At 37.2% G+C, this 14159-nt stretch overlaps 2 protein-coding genes across 2 annotated transcripts; both read right to left on the reverse strand.

Moving 5' to 3' along the window:
- Positions 1 to 484: 484 nt before the first annotated feature.
- LOC103698388 (putative transcription factor PosF21) lies at positions 485 to 7530 on the reverse strand. The gene is made up of 5 exons (XM_008780386.6): positions 7140 to 7530; positions 6188 to 7064; positions 2597 to 2729; positions 1435 to 1519; positions 485 to 1051 (listed from the first exon to the last, which is right to left on the reverse strand). Exons 2-5 carry the CDS (start codon positions 6880 to 6882, stop codon positions 720 to 722), a joined length of 1245 nt encoding a protein of 414 aa, XP_008778608.2. The 5' UTR covers positions 6883 to 7064; positions 7140 to 7530; the 3' UTR covers positions 485 to 719.
- A 2189-nt stretch (positions 7531 to 9719) lies between these two features.
- SKIP16 (SKP1/ASK-interacting protein 16) lies at positions 9720 to 13630 on the reverse strand. Its single transcript, XM_008780385.6, has 5 exons — positions 13327 to 13630; positions 11496 to 12215; positions 10629 to 10847; positions 10381 to 10487; positions 9720 to 10170 (listed from the first exon to the last, which is right to left on the reverse strand). Exons 1-5 carry the CDS (start codon positions 13534 to 13536, stop codon positions 10092 to 10094), a joined length of 1335 nt encoding a protein of 444 aa, XP_008778607.3. The 5' UTR covers positions 13537 to 13630; the 3' UTR covers positions 9720 to 10091.
- Between the last annotated feature and the right edge of the window lie 529 nt (positions 13631 to 14159).

Below are 14159 nucleotides of genomic sequence, written 5' to 3' on the forward strand. Positions count from 1 at the left end.
CGGCCATTTGACAAACAACCTGTGGGGATGAGCTAATTTGAACAGCGTTCCGTCTTTGGCTCCAAAATCATCGTCTATTTCATAAATCATGGTTGATTTTAATCAGAAGTGAATCTTTAAATTCAAAAGCTATCCGTCTATATTCATCAAACATCAGCGGCAAAACACTCAAAAGAAGCCAAGTAGCACATGATCTAGCCTAACACAAATTGCCCCCACCGCCACCGGCGCAACCAAAAAGCAAACATTTGAGACATGAAAAACCAGCACCACTACTTCCCTTTTAACATGGCGAGTGAAATTATCGAGCCGATAACCACCAAAGCACCAGAACAAGGAGCAATCAAAGGTACAAACCAACCAGTCCGGCACAACGAATCTGAATGCTCTCACCTCAAAAGAGAATCTGAATGGTGATCAGGCACTCGGTATACTGCAACGAGTTGCAAACAGTGGCTGTAACTCTAGTCACAAAGCATCGAGCTTATGCAATCACCACATTTATTGAATCTAATTCAGCAAGAATTTAAGTGGGGCTATTAACAGTAAGGCATTACCATAAAGATAGCATTGTCTATCTGAAGCGTGACGAAAAAGCAAGCGAATGTGGATTGTTAAAAGATTTTCATCATCCAAGTACTTCCAAGAAAAGCATTTGCAATAGGTACCTGAATATTCAACACCAACTAACCAAACTACTGGATATTCCCTTTGATCAATCATTCCTGCGAAGTGCTGTTATCTGAAGTGCTCTCTCTTTGAGAAGTCATCACTCCTTTCATTTTCAGCTCAGCAGGGGACTGCTGCTGTTGCTGTTGGACTTGAGGCTGGTGCTGTTGCAGATGCATTTGTTGCAGATGCTGCGAATGGATTTGAAGTTGCTGAAGTTGCTGGGCAGCCAAAAGTGACTGCATTGCCGGATTGTGCTGATAGTATTGCTGAGTGGCTCCAAAAGATGGTCCAAAGTTAATCATCTGCCCACTATTAGGAACTGCCTGCCCAGTTGCAATTTTCAATCGCTGAACCTCCTCTCTGAGAGCATCATTTAATGCTACACCAAGCATTTGGAAAAAAAAAGTAGTTCAGCAAATGACATTATCTGTTGTAGGGCATGGAAGCCAAGCCACACATTCCCAGTTTGATAAAATTATTAAACTTTCAACAAATCAGATGAGGTAATGAAGCTGATAAATCATAGAAAGATCTAAATCTTGACAACATTTTTTCTTTTCGTTGTCTTTGCTGCTGCCATCAGATATTGTCTTCGTGGACCATTATAACATATCACGTATAATAGATAAAAAAGCCAACATAGTATGAATATTAAAATTGATGAAAGAACTCTAGTAAGTCATTCAGAAAAAAAAGGAAATCTGGTAAGGAGATAATCTGAAGATATGCACAATGTTTAAGGTCGTAAAGCTGGGAACTTACCATCTTGCAGGTGAACCTGCTGCTCCATGGTCTGAAGACGCAGCTTCAATTCATTATTTTCAGCAGTCAATCCAGTAGTGTCTCTCTGTCATGATTAGCCAACATGACCGATTGAATGAATGACTAGTCAGCCTTTGTAAGCATTCCATGTTCATTTCCCATAGGAAGCTAATAAAAATAGAATGCTACTGAAATATTATTACTAGGGTGAAGGAAATTTGTCAGGAAACCAGATGAAGTCAGATTTACTACTAATACATTCTACTCCAACATCATATGATCACTGTAATAGCTTCATGCTTCTTTTTCTCTTCTGGTGCCTTACTAATACATGATTGACTCCAACATCATATCATCAGTATCATAGCTTTGTCCTTTTTCTTAATCACTATCATACCTTTGTCCTCTTGTGTGTGCGTATGCACGCGCGCGCGTGTTGATTCGGATTTACTACTAATACATGCTTTACTCCAAACATCATATGATCACTATCATAGCTTACTACCTTTTTTTTAATCATTACCATAGCATTGTCTTTTTTTGGTCTTTAGATAGAACTTGGAACATTTGGGGATCCTTACAAGACAGCGCTTAGAGTAAGATGAATTGGAAAAATGTCAAGGACAGTATTTTGCTTATCTCCTAAGTATCTGCATTTTACACTAGCTGTTTCCATATTAGTTTCTCTTATCGCTTTAAAATAATGGTTCCTCAGTGTGAAGAACATATATTTCAATGTGCAAGTTGAGAACCACCACTTAAAAATAGAAAGAAACAAATTCTCGGTAATAACTAGCATCATAGTTTTTCCTGCAAGCTTGATTGCAGGATGGAATACCTAAGTCAAGAATCCATAGGAATTGTTTCAGAAAAAACCCTTTATAACACATAGAAGACAAACTTTAGCTGTTTGTATAGTTATAAATATGAAGTGAATCAAGACATAAGTTTTGTGGAAAAGTTAGTCTGTGACCTGATGTGGGTATGAAGGCTCCAATATGCAGGGGCCTACAAATAAAACATCTTATAAGGTATGCTAACCAACCTTCTTATCATGCATCACTGAAAAGAAAAAAAAGAAGTATAAATATCGCATGTGCACTCACAGAGAGGAACCCTTCTGACTTACTCCCAATTTACATGATTTGTAGGATAAAAATACCTGTAACATGGCCAACTGAGCTGATAATGTTGTAGCTTCTGTCTGCAGGGTTTGCACTTTTCGCTCAAGCTCTGAGATGTAACGCATCTTTCTTTCTTTTGACCTAGCAGCTGACTGCCTATTCGCCCAGATCCTATCATATTCCACCAGAGTACTTGTTATATAAGACCATGTAAAAAAAAAAGAATTGTATAATAATGTCATGAAGATAGAAATGGTTATATCTGAAGATTATATGAGAAACTAACTTGCACAAATAACATATTGTAATCACAAGCCTCATATCTGGATTTATCTTCCATTTCTTTGCTTCTATTTATACAATGAAATTCTCATAAATTGGACTAAGACTATTAAAGTCACCTAGCTCTCTTTGAGCACAAAAAATGCCCAAAACCAAAATTGGAAATGCAAATCATACATCTTTCTAATATTTGGCGTGATGGCAAGCACAAGCCAATCATTAGTGCATATGAAAACTTGTATATATATTCTATAGACTAAATTGCTTCTGCTTAAGAAATGCTGGCTTAAGCAAAAAAAACTCGTCCAAGATTTTACTGAAAACTTGTAACATCAGCATGGAGACTAAGCAAATGCTGGCAGAAAGATTAAATTAAAGGGTCCATTTCTCTGTTAACTTTTTGACATTGCTGGATCTTAGTGCTCCATTTTGTAATTTCCAATAATAATCCAAGTATGAAGGCTCTCACATGACTGCTTTATGAAATCAGGCCTTTTCTGTAAGACATTTTAAATAAACAAGCTGAAAGAAGTGACTGGATGGATATCCTAAGTACTTGGATGTTGTTTACTCTACCGTCAGATTTAGAAGAAATATTGTTAAGATCCAATGGGATTGTCAATATAGGATGCATCAATGGCTCAGTGCAAAATTACAAATAGATAGAGGGCTCGTTTGGTTCGCAGGAAAAGAGGAGGAAAAGTGTGGTCAACGAGAAAGTAAAGAGATGCCTCTTGTTTAGTTGGAGTTTTCAAATGAGAGAGACGCAAAAGTTGTATGCCCGTGGGAATATGATTCCCACGTTTCATGAAAAAGTCTTTTCCATGAGAAACATGGAAAAGTTACTTTCCCGTGATCCGGAAATTGAAACATTTTTATTTTTTTCTAAAAAAATCTTATATAGGAGGGACGGGTTTGTGAATCTAAGCATCAAATCAAGGATTCTTATTTGATCCAAAGTATTAAAGAACTAATTTTTATTAAGGGTATAATAAGAATTATACATAACTTTTCTAGGAAAGTGGATGGTCAACTAAACATAAGCACTCTAGAAATCTGTCATTTTTTCATGGTCAACCAAACATGCCAAAAGTATTTTTTCAGACATCCTCTTCCTAGGAATCATATTCCTATGAGGAAAAATGCTTCCCGCGAACCAAACGAGCCCAGAATGAACATATTGCTGCCAGAATAGAGCCAAACCAAATCTACAATTTTGCAATCCTTCTCAACTTAGTTTCGTGTTTAAAAAACAACTTTGCATGTGATGGCAAAAGGCTTGGGTAAGATATCATCATAACCAAAGAAATACGGTACGTCTTAAGGTTAGTCATATATTTGTCCAAAGAAAGAAATGCATATTCAAGGAAAAGATACTGATAATCACCTCAATCAAAGTCAAGAAAAAGAGAAAATAGTCTTTAAGAAGCAAATAAACTTTTAGGGTACAATATACTTGTTGCATTTCTTCCCGTGTTTTAAAATGCGGTGCATGTGGCTGCATATGCATACTCTTAGCAGAACTACATATGTAACCCAATTAGCATTCTAGGACCAATACAGTCCCTGCAGATGAATCAGGTTCAGATGATGATTGTGTTTGATGTTGATTTCATGTGGGACAGATATAGGTTTATATAATGTTACTAATGTTAATTACATTATAACTATTGCTGTTAGGTATTAATTACTAAGTGGAAGTGGTAACTGTTAGTTGTTATTGCTATTAACATGATTATTGCTTATCAAAAAATTACTTTCATTTTTGCTGTTGTTGTTATATATTTAATATATTTTGTTTTTAAACAATTAAAAAAGAGTAACCGCATATGTACCCATATATGCACTATGCAGTCTCTTGACCGGCTGCATATTGCTGCCACCTTTTAAAACACGAATAGCTTCATCTTAATATTCCACCTAATCCACCTTGCTTAAACTCATTCTATTCAAGCAAGTTATAAGAACTCCAAAATCACATTCCCATAAGCCTTTCTTCCACCTATCAAAGAAAACTGTTTTCACCCAATCAATCCCCCCTTACCCCTAAAAAAATAAAAATAAATAAATCTACATGGTTCATTGAACTTACAAATTATAAGAATAGCGTTTTCTATGTGCTTGCCTTAATAAAAATGCACTTTTGTTCCCAAAAAGTAATGTTTCCAAACTTCATTTGCTTCATCTTGCTAGCACTTAACTCGAGAATTATTTATTTTAATTAACTAATGGACTTATTATCATAAGACCCACAAATTCATTAACTTGGGGATGAGGACAATAAAAAGTAAACTATTCCAAAATAAATTTCTAGAGTGCCCATCATCTCATCTTCCTCAAACATGCCGAAACTTTTGTATGAAAGTAGTGGAACCCATTAGGCTCAGAGCTTTCTGTGCTTCCTTTCAAAAGCTTCTTCTATCATGTCCTCATCTAACTTCCTTCAAAGCACTCTTCCCTCACCATCAATAACCTTGATGTGGGTAAAACTAGAGCTCTTGCTATTACCCCTCATGAAATCTCTAAAAGAAATATTAATTAAGCTAAAACCATTGTGTTATTTTTAGTCTTACTCAGCAAATTTGAAGATATCTGGTCCCTTCCCTCCTATTGTAAGATAAAACTTCATAGACATTAAGGTCAAGGCATTTAAGACCTTGTTGATCTAGTCCAAGACAATCCACCTGCCAGGTAAATGCTCGATCAAGCTGCGCATGAAAGTAATCCTAAATCCCTAATAATACATTGAGTCATGGAAAACCTACAGATTACGTTAATTAAGTATAACGTAATTTTTTCCATTTATTTATCTTTCAGTTGTTAGCTAACAAAACCATAAAATCATAGAAAGTGTTAGCTCAGGTCCCCAGAGAGGAGTTGTCCAAAAATGAGGTCCTATGGAATTAAAGAGAAGTGAAACACAAGGACCTATAATCTTCATACTTGACTTGTTTTGTTCCCGGATGCTTTAGAGATAGAAAAATCATTTTTATAGTTTACTTAATGGATTATGAATCTTAATAAGATAGAATTCAAGTATATAATCCATTATCCTTTTTCTGTTTAGCAACTTCCTAACCTAGGTATAGATCTATCCTGATGTCTAAAATTATTCTTTTCTTTGAGAACTCCATTAAATCTAAAATTATTCTCTTCTCTGAATACTTCAATTCTTCTTCTTGCTATCCTATGCTGAATAAGAATGGCAATCAACTTATTTGCATTGTAAAATCCATAATAATGCATTCTTTCGATGCAATTGACTTTGCAATTCTCAAAGGAAAAATGAAATGACAATGTTTATCCAAGTAAATATTTTAAAGAGAAGTCTTTCTTAAAAACCAAACCTTTTTGCTCGCTTTGGATCAACAAGTGTAAGATCAGCAAGCTTTGCAGCTGACATGGCTTTCTTTGTCTCAGCTAAAGATGGACCTTCTGAGCCCGATGCCAGCATCTCTGGCTTGATCGTTGTAGACCCATCCATAGATTGGCTATGTTGGTGCCTCACCCTTGGCCTCTCTTTGGAAGCTGAGGCCGAATTTTCAGTGCGACAAGGAAAACTAGGTGCAGGCGCTGGTGCAGTCACTGAAGTCTCAATCCCCGGCAAATCCAACCCAGATGTCTCAGAAAACGAGGTGAACTTGTCCATGTCGAGGTACATAGAGAGTGGGTCTTCCTCAGTCTCATCAGACAGCGATGGGCCTTCACCAGACCCTACAACCCCAAGGTCGCTGTCAAAGCTAATATCATCAGGGAGGCTCAAAATCTCAGATTGAGCCCTCCGGTGACCGACATTTCTTGGTGGGTAATCTGGCATTCCGCTTATATCATGACTGAACTGCCCGGCATCCGGCACCGCTGCCCGACTAAAATGGCCAGACTCGGGAGCGGCCCCAGCAATAGAAGAAGAAGATGAGGCCTCGCATTTAACAGGGAAGCTACGGGATGGTGAGGCAAACACAGTATACCGAGACGATGGAGGTGGTAAACCACCACCACCGCCACCAACACCTCCATGGACTGGGGATTTATCCTTCTCCATAACTACAAATCTTCCAACCTCAAGCAGCACAAATATATTAACCCCCGATAGATAAGCAAGACGAACCAGAGCACCCACACTACAAAACCCTAGCAATGGCAGATCTGAGATACCCTAAAACCCTCAAGATCAATGATCAGGGGTTTCTCTCACAGAACACGACCGAGAAAACCGCAAAACCCCTAACAAAAAAACTTCTCAGCTACAAAAAAACACTAATCAAAACAGTAGAAAGACGCGGATTTGTTGAGACTAACCTCCAATCTCCGAAATCCAAGAAGCAAAGAAATGAAGCGGAAATCGGTCAAAACGAGTCTTCTCCGGTCGATGCTGAGCTCCAAAAGTGGAATTTTTCGCAGGGAATGCAGAGAATAGGGCTGAAACCCTAGAAATGCAGAGATCTGGGCTGCCAGAGCACCCAGAAGACCTCCATTTCGGAGGAATCGAGCATTGCGTTGAAGGGTTTTTATCGAATCGGAAAGAAAACGGCGAGTCCTGGAACGCGGAGTTGGCAAGAGGGATTAGAGAAAAGCACGAGGAAGACCCATGCAAGAAGCAACCGCGGGAGAGAGAAGCTTCTGAGGACAGAGAGGGAGATTTATAGCAAGGGGGATTTTAAGAAATTTTAGGTTTTTGAAATGTAGGTCCGAAAGCCAAAAGTAGTGGTAATAATTTTATACGAAAATTTATCCAAAAAAAAATTTATACAAAATTAAAAAAAATAAGTAAATTTTTAATCAAATTTGAACGGATTCAGATAGTAAAATTTTGAATTAATTCATACATAACTAAAATAAATTTTACGAGTATGCTATCCATCGTCATTCCTAATAATTAATAATTTTATACAAAAATGTACCTAAAAAAAATTTATACTAAATTAATAGACTGCAGTATTAGAAGCCCATCCGTTATTTATTCATTATTATTATTATTTAAAAAAAGATTGGATTTGTTGTAATGTTTTAGATGATGTATTATACTGTCAAAAATATATATCAAAATTTTAACCCTATATAACACCCTACACCTCAAAAGCAGCTTTGCAAATATTTTACATTATATTTAAAATAACAAAAAATATTATTTTTCATTTACATTTATGAATTTTTTTGATAAAAATAAATCTTAAAAATAAAATTTTATTTTTGTAAAAGTACAAGACAAAATAGCTATCATTATTAATATTATAATTTTTAATAACATGGTATAGTGGTTTTTTTCTACATTATTATGTATATAATGTAAAAGGAGGATGTAGAAATTATTACAATGATAGTTGTAGTGGTCCTAATACTGTTAGTTTTAAATATAGATTAGTTTTAGTTACCAGATGAGCACATGGTTAGAAGGTTAAGCACATGCTTACCAAGAATTTTATGAACATATAATATATTAAATGGTAATGATGTGTTTCGAGGCATCTTATCCATGAAGTACTTTGTACACTGAGTGTTGTTGTATTTACTATTATAAGGACTATAATAGCTATTAAACCTGGCATTAAAATGATGTTGGTTGTTTGAAGTCTAAAATATTTCTCAAATAATAATTTATTTTGATGTTATAGCAACTAATAATAATAATTTCTATTACAACGGCTATAACATCTATTATAATATAGTATTGAGATGATGTTGTTTATAAGTCTCAAATATTTCATCAAATAGTAGTTTATTATAATGTTATAGCAATTAATAGCAGTTTTATCTCTTGGCTATTAAAAGTCTGTTAGAATGAAATCACTAGTTTATCCATATGGAGATTTAAACACAGTTAGATTGTAATCGGGTCGAACTTGACCGAGCACGGTCCAAGTTTGGCTTGAAATTAATTTTGAACTTGAAATTTGGCATCAAGCTTGGATCTTTATTAATTGATTGATCTTAATCGAGTCTAATTGCTAATCAAAAGAAACACAAAGTTATTTTTGACCAGCTTGATAATCAAATAGAGCCAACATTATCTTAAACTCATACCAAGCTCATTTCAAGATTAGTTCTGCGTAGAATTGTAGCTTGGTTCTAGATTAAATGTAACTTGATTTCAACAATTCAAAAAATATGCTAATTAAATCGTTAAACTTGAATTATATATTCAGAATGTTAGATGTTGGATCTATTTCAACAAACGATGTATTTGTGTTGTTGTTTTGTATCCATTCTATTTCAAGCCTCATGATGTAGGGTTTTCAATCAAGCTCAAGCTTGGCTCATTTAACTTGGGACCATGCTTGATCAAGTTTATATACTAGAGACAACCTGGAGACATAGTCGAGCTACCTGGATTAATTGATTGCCTCATGCCCACCTATGAAGATACTCCATTTATCATATTATGCCGTTTCAGCCTTGCACAAAGTTTTATGTGAAGTATAAGGCATCTTCTCTAGACGTTATAAACCTTTGCTTAGTAACTAGAGATTTTGGATTTGATTCTTGGATGGTTTATTTACAAAAGTTTGAAGCTAGAAAATTAGCGTGGGTAGAACTTCCCCGTCTCTCTCTCTCTCTCTCTGGGTCAAAAAGAAAAAAAATTATGACCTCTTCTCCGGTTTCTCATGCCATTTTGGAGTCAAGCCACCTCTATAGAAATGTTGGTTTAGATTTCAAATAGTTCAGATATGATATTAGAAGTGCTACATTACCCATTCCTACTCAGCTGATTCAGCTGGCTCTGGTGGAAATGCTTTATCATATGCTAGGCACACAAACCTATGATAGCATGGCTGCATAAAAACAGATTAGCTAATTCCTACTCACAGCTTCATGGATTACTTCGAAAAAGCTTTCATGATCAATTGATAGCAACATATTTCCAAGAACAATATCGAAAAGTTTCAGAACATCACCTGCTTTTCAGAATTCTGTGCAGCCTGCTTTAAGTCCAAATGCACAAGATGATTATATACATAAAACCTAGCTTGTTAAATAAAAAACTACCATAAACACTGCAATGCCATGCTGGACTCCTGGCAGTCACATTGTCCCCCATCTGTTTCAATTAATCTCAATTGGACGACCAGGATATACCTCATGCAATTTTCATGTTTCAATTGGTATCTTGCATGAACAACATGATTTGGGTCAAAAAAAAAAGACAATATAGTCAAATAAACAACTCATACTAAAGCGAATACCCCCAAAGAAAAAAGTCATATACTGCAGAGGTCTGCACAGAATAGCAATTATAGACCATGCCTTCACTGATTAGAAGATGTACTTTGGTTCTTCAAGAATGAAAGGTGCCACTTTCACATCAAACTGCTTCCCTTCAGGCTTCCTCAACCTAAAGGCAAAGAAATAGATAATCATTCGAGATGAGGTATTGTTGGCATAACACGAAGATAATAAATTTAAATCGACAATTAAAAATAAAGAATGACCGTGCTCATTGGGATACTCTAAGATGTCCTCCTACAGGACATGGATCGGTAGCTTTAACCATTACATGTAATATTCTTTTTGGGTAACACAAGTAATATGCTCATTTAAGTACCTGCCAGGAACAAATGTAAAAGAGCCCTCAACAGATCCAGGAGCCCCTGGCAAGGGGGTGCAACTTTCATAGACAAACTCTTCCTTATCAGGGAACAGGAGAGGAAACTGCAGCCACAAACAGTGAAAAATGAACATTAATTGATCCTTTGCTTGCTCTCACAACAAAAACTGAAGGTATGCAAACTTAAAATCTTGTCAACTTATGTGCCGTGTCATAGAAGACATCTAAAATAAGGCAAAGCCTACCTTTCCTATTACAGCTTCACCATGCACATCAGATACAACAATATCCCTGCAACGGATAATCCAATGCCGTGAATGGAGCTGGCATGAGGAGAAGTACATGCCACCCAGCATGCATCCCTCAGGAAGGAGAGACATCCGAATTGAGTAAGAATAATAATACTCTTGATCCCCTCCATTAAGATCAGATGCTTCCGGCACAAACACAGCAGATGCACGCACCTTCAGACATCAGGCAAAAATCCATATGGCAACAGATAAAGGTTTCATTATTCCAGGATTATGAAGAATACAGTTCCTTGCAAGAGAACTTAAAATCTAATGAATTAAACAAGTAATAAAGGATTGTGAGGTTTCCTGTGCAAAGGGAATCTAAACAAAGGTAGCTATGAGAGGCATACAAAATGTCAAAACCTGACAACAGGTTATTAGGTGCAGGTCCATGCCAAGCAACTCCAAGTTCTAGGCATGTGGTAACCATTGAGAAACAAGCAAACCACTCCGCACGTCTCTTGGTGCTGACCCATATCAAACTTTCCCAGTTCTGTATGGCTCAACAGTACTCTGTACTGCACCTAAAAGCCACTAACCATCTTTTCTTTTCTTTTTCTTTTTCTTTTTTGGCCAAAATTCAGATCTTGGAACAAGCGTTGAGCTAGGAATGACAAAATTATAATACGGCAAGCGGACAACCTATGACTTGACAAGCAAACAACTGGGAAACAGATCTCACGTGAATATCGTTTAAGGCAAATGCCATTGTAATCATATATTACATTAAGATATTGCAGATAATCAAGGATGCTCTAAGAATATTGCCATAAAAATCACAAATACAGGCTGCGATGAAACAAAATGAGTTTTTCATACCTGAACCCCATTAGTCACTGCAACAGAACATAATGGAGGTAGCTCAGGATATAAGCTGATACTTCGAAATGATCTTTCTCCACGAAGGCAAATTACACCACTATGCAGACGCCTGGAATGCTCTTCCAACCACAACAGCAATGCATCTTGTGGCACATGATTACCAGCATCAAGCATTGGGTTTATCAATTCTTGTGGTACACATGGCAACATTTCTCCATCAGTCATCAGATTCTTCGTGCCAACATAAAGTTGGCCATCAGCACAATTAAGGAAAAAGTACTTCCCTGAATAATATGAAGCTGCCAAGATAATATACTTCGACCTGGTTGGAAAACCTAGCCTTCTGGAAAATATTTTAGTATATGCAACAATCTGCTTTAGAGGTAACAAGTGCACATTTACATAATGGTCATAAAACTCATAGCCTCCTATAATCCCCAAAGAGGCCAGACGTTTTCCCTCAGATGGATCTTCAGACATCGTCTGCTGACCATCACAAAATTGAAACATGACCCTTGTTGGCACAGGTAATTTTACCCCTAGCGATTCCTCTGCCCATTTTATTTCAGCTTCAGATGCACCTTTCCTCAAAGTATCATGGGCTTCTGGATAATTTACAGCCATCCAACTCTTGATTGAAACCCAACATTGTTTGGCTCTCTTTACTAGAGGCAAGGGGTACCTACCAAATGATCGAAACCAAATCTTATATGCAGCCTGCAAAATAGTTATACATTTATAATTATCAGATACTTGCATATGATTGCAAGAGCAAAGAAAGGAAGAAAGATATATCCAGCATTGCAAGTGGAATAAAGAAACCAGACTTTGTTTACATTATCTCTTCAGAAGTGCTATTCAAGCTGCATGTCCTCAGGGCACGAAAGATGTTGGCAAAACAATCAAAAAGTTTTCAGAATTGTAATCAACTCCATAGTTAACAGATGGGTTGAGCTGGATATGGATGGGTAATGCTATGCTGCTCATTGTTGCCTATTGTATATCATGACAACATGCAGCAGGTCTGTGCTCATTTTTTTTTAAGATCTAAGAAATTTAAAACACTCAGGATCACAGCTGTTCTTTTTGGCCGCCAAGTATGTCACAGAACTCTTCACATATATATTTTCCACCCATAAATGCGTGATCAAAAGTGGGGTCATTGGAGAGCATCCTTGATTAGGTTAAGCACAACTATAATTTGAGAAAAGCAAAGCAACTCACTTAAATTTCAAAACTTTATGCAGAAATCAAGAAGTTTAATGTTCAAAATTCCAGCAACTTCGTTTCCTCACCTACGAATATTCAAAATCAATCTGATCCAACTTTCCTTCTTGTTCCTTATAAGTTATAGCTGCATTTTTTTTCTTTTCTTTTTCGCCTCTTCCTGCTAATTCTTGCTCTTTAGAATATTTATCTCTTTATGCATCATTTAGTACCAAATACATAAATAAATATGTAGAATGAGTTCTCAACTTATCTTACACTTTCCCCTTTCTTCCCCCATTTCTAGGATTTGGATCCCATTTCCGAATTATCTCCAAAGGAAAAACCCTTCCTTTTTTCCTTTTCTCCCTTCTCAGCCAAAAACACAAATTTCTCAAAAAAAAAAGATCCCATCTCTCTTAAATTCAAACCCCAAGTCGCTAACTTCCCCCCAGAAAACCCTACCATGCCGTCCCCCCATCATCCCTCTTCATCCCCACCCATTCCCCCTCCCCACCTACTGAAAAGAGAGACATCAGGAGCGATCGACAACACAATCGAGGACCATATAGAGGAATCCGTCGAAACTGAGCTCGGAAAGAAGAGAAGGAGAGGGAGATACCTTGAAGGATGGGCAAGGGTTGCCGTCGGGGTCGAGGGGGGCGTCGAGGCCGAGATCGCGGGTGCAGAAGTGGCGCCAGAGCGCGTCCTCGGAGGCGGCGGCCCTCAGCTTGGTAGAGACGCAGGCGACAGTGGTGACAACTACAGGTTCGAGCTTGGAGAGGATGGTCTCCAAGATCAGACCCTCCAATCCCTCCAGCCCCACCGCCATTTCCCTTCTCCTGTCGAGCTCCACCGATCGATTCCTTCAAATAAATTGGGGCACGATAGCTACGTGTCGTGGATATCCTTGTGGCGTTATCTTGTGTTTGGTGTATCCGATCCAGTGGATACATTGAAATCGTCGTGTTCCATTTGGTGTATCTGATCATTTTATTTATTTATTTATTATTTTTCTTTTTATAATAGATGGAAAGTAAAACAAAATAAATAACAGTAAGAAACGATAAAACATAAAATGGCACGTCACTGCCTTCGCCTAAAAACCAGGAACATAATCTAAACCTATTGCGTCCGCAGAAGATTAAATTCTCAAGGAAGAACTGAGTCCACATGAAGCTCACAACTAACATCATTGCCAAGATACCACAAAATTAGCCTCCTTCGACGCATGTTCAGCAACGGCGGCTCACACCCTACGAGTATGAATACAACCTACAAAATCAGAAAATAGAAGGCTATACAGGAGGTTTGGCGCAGATACGTAGTTCGTCCAAATAAACTTTTCAGAGTGATGAGCAGCGAAAGAGGCAATTCAGTCAGCGACACCGTTTGCCTCTCTATAAACATACATTGTCTGATAGGAGTCACACTCTTCTAGTAGGCTGTGGATGT

This window comes from Phoenix dactylifera, chromosome 4 (genome assembly GCF_051530095.1).
Source record: "Phoenix dactylifera cultivar Ajwa chromosome 4, Ajwa_hap1_PhDact_Kaust_v1.1, whole genome shotgun sequence".
Taxonomy (NCBI): domain Eukaryota; kingdom Viridiplantae; phylum Streptophyta; class Magnoliopsida; order Arecales; family Arecaceae; genus Phoenix; species Phoenix dactylifera.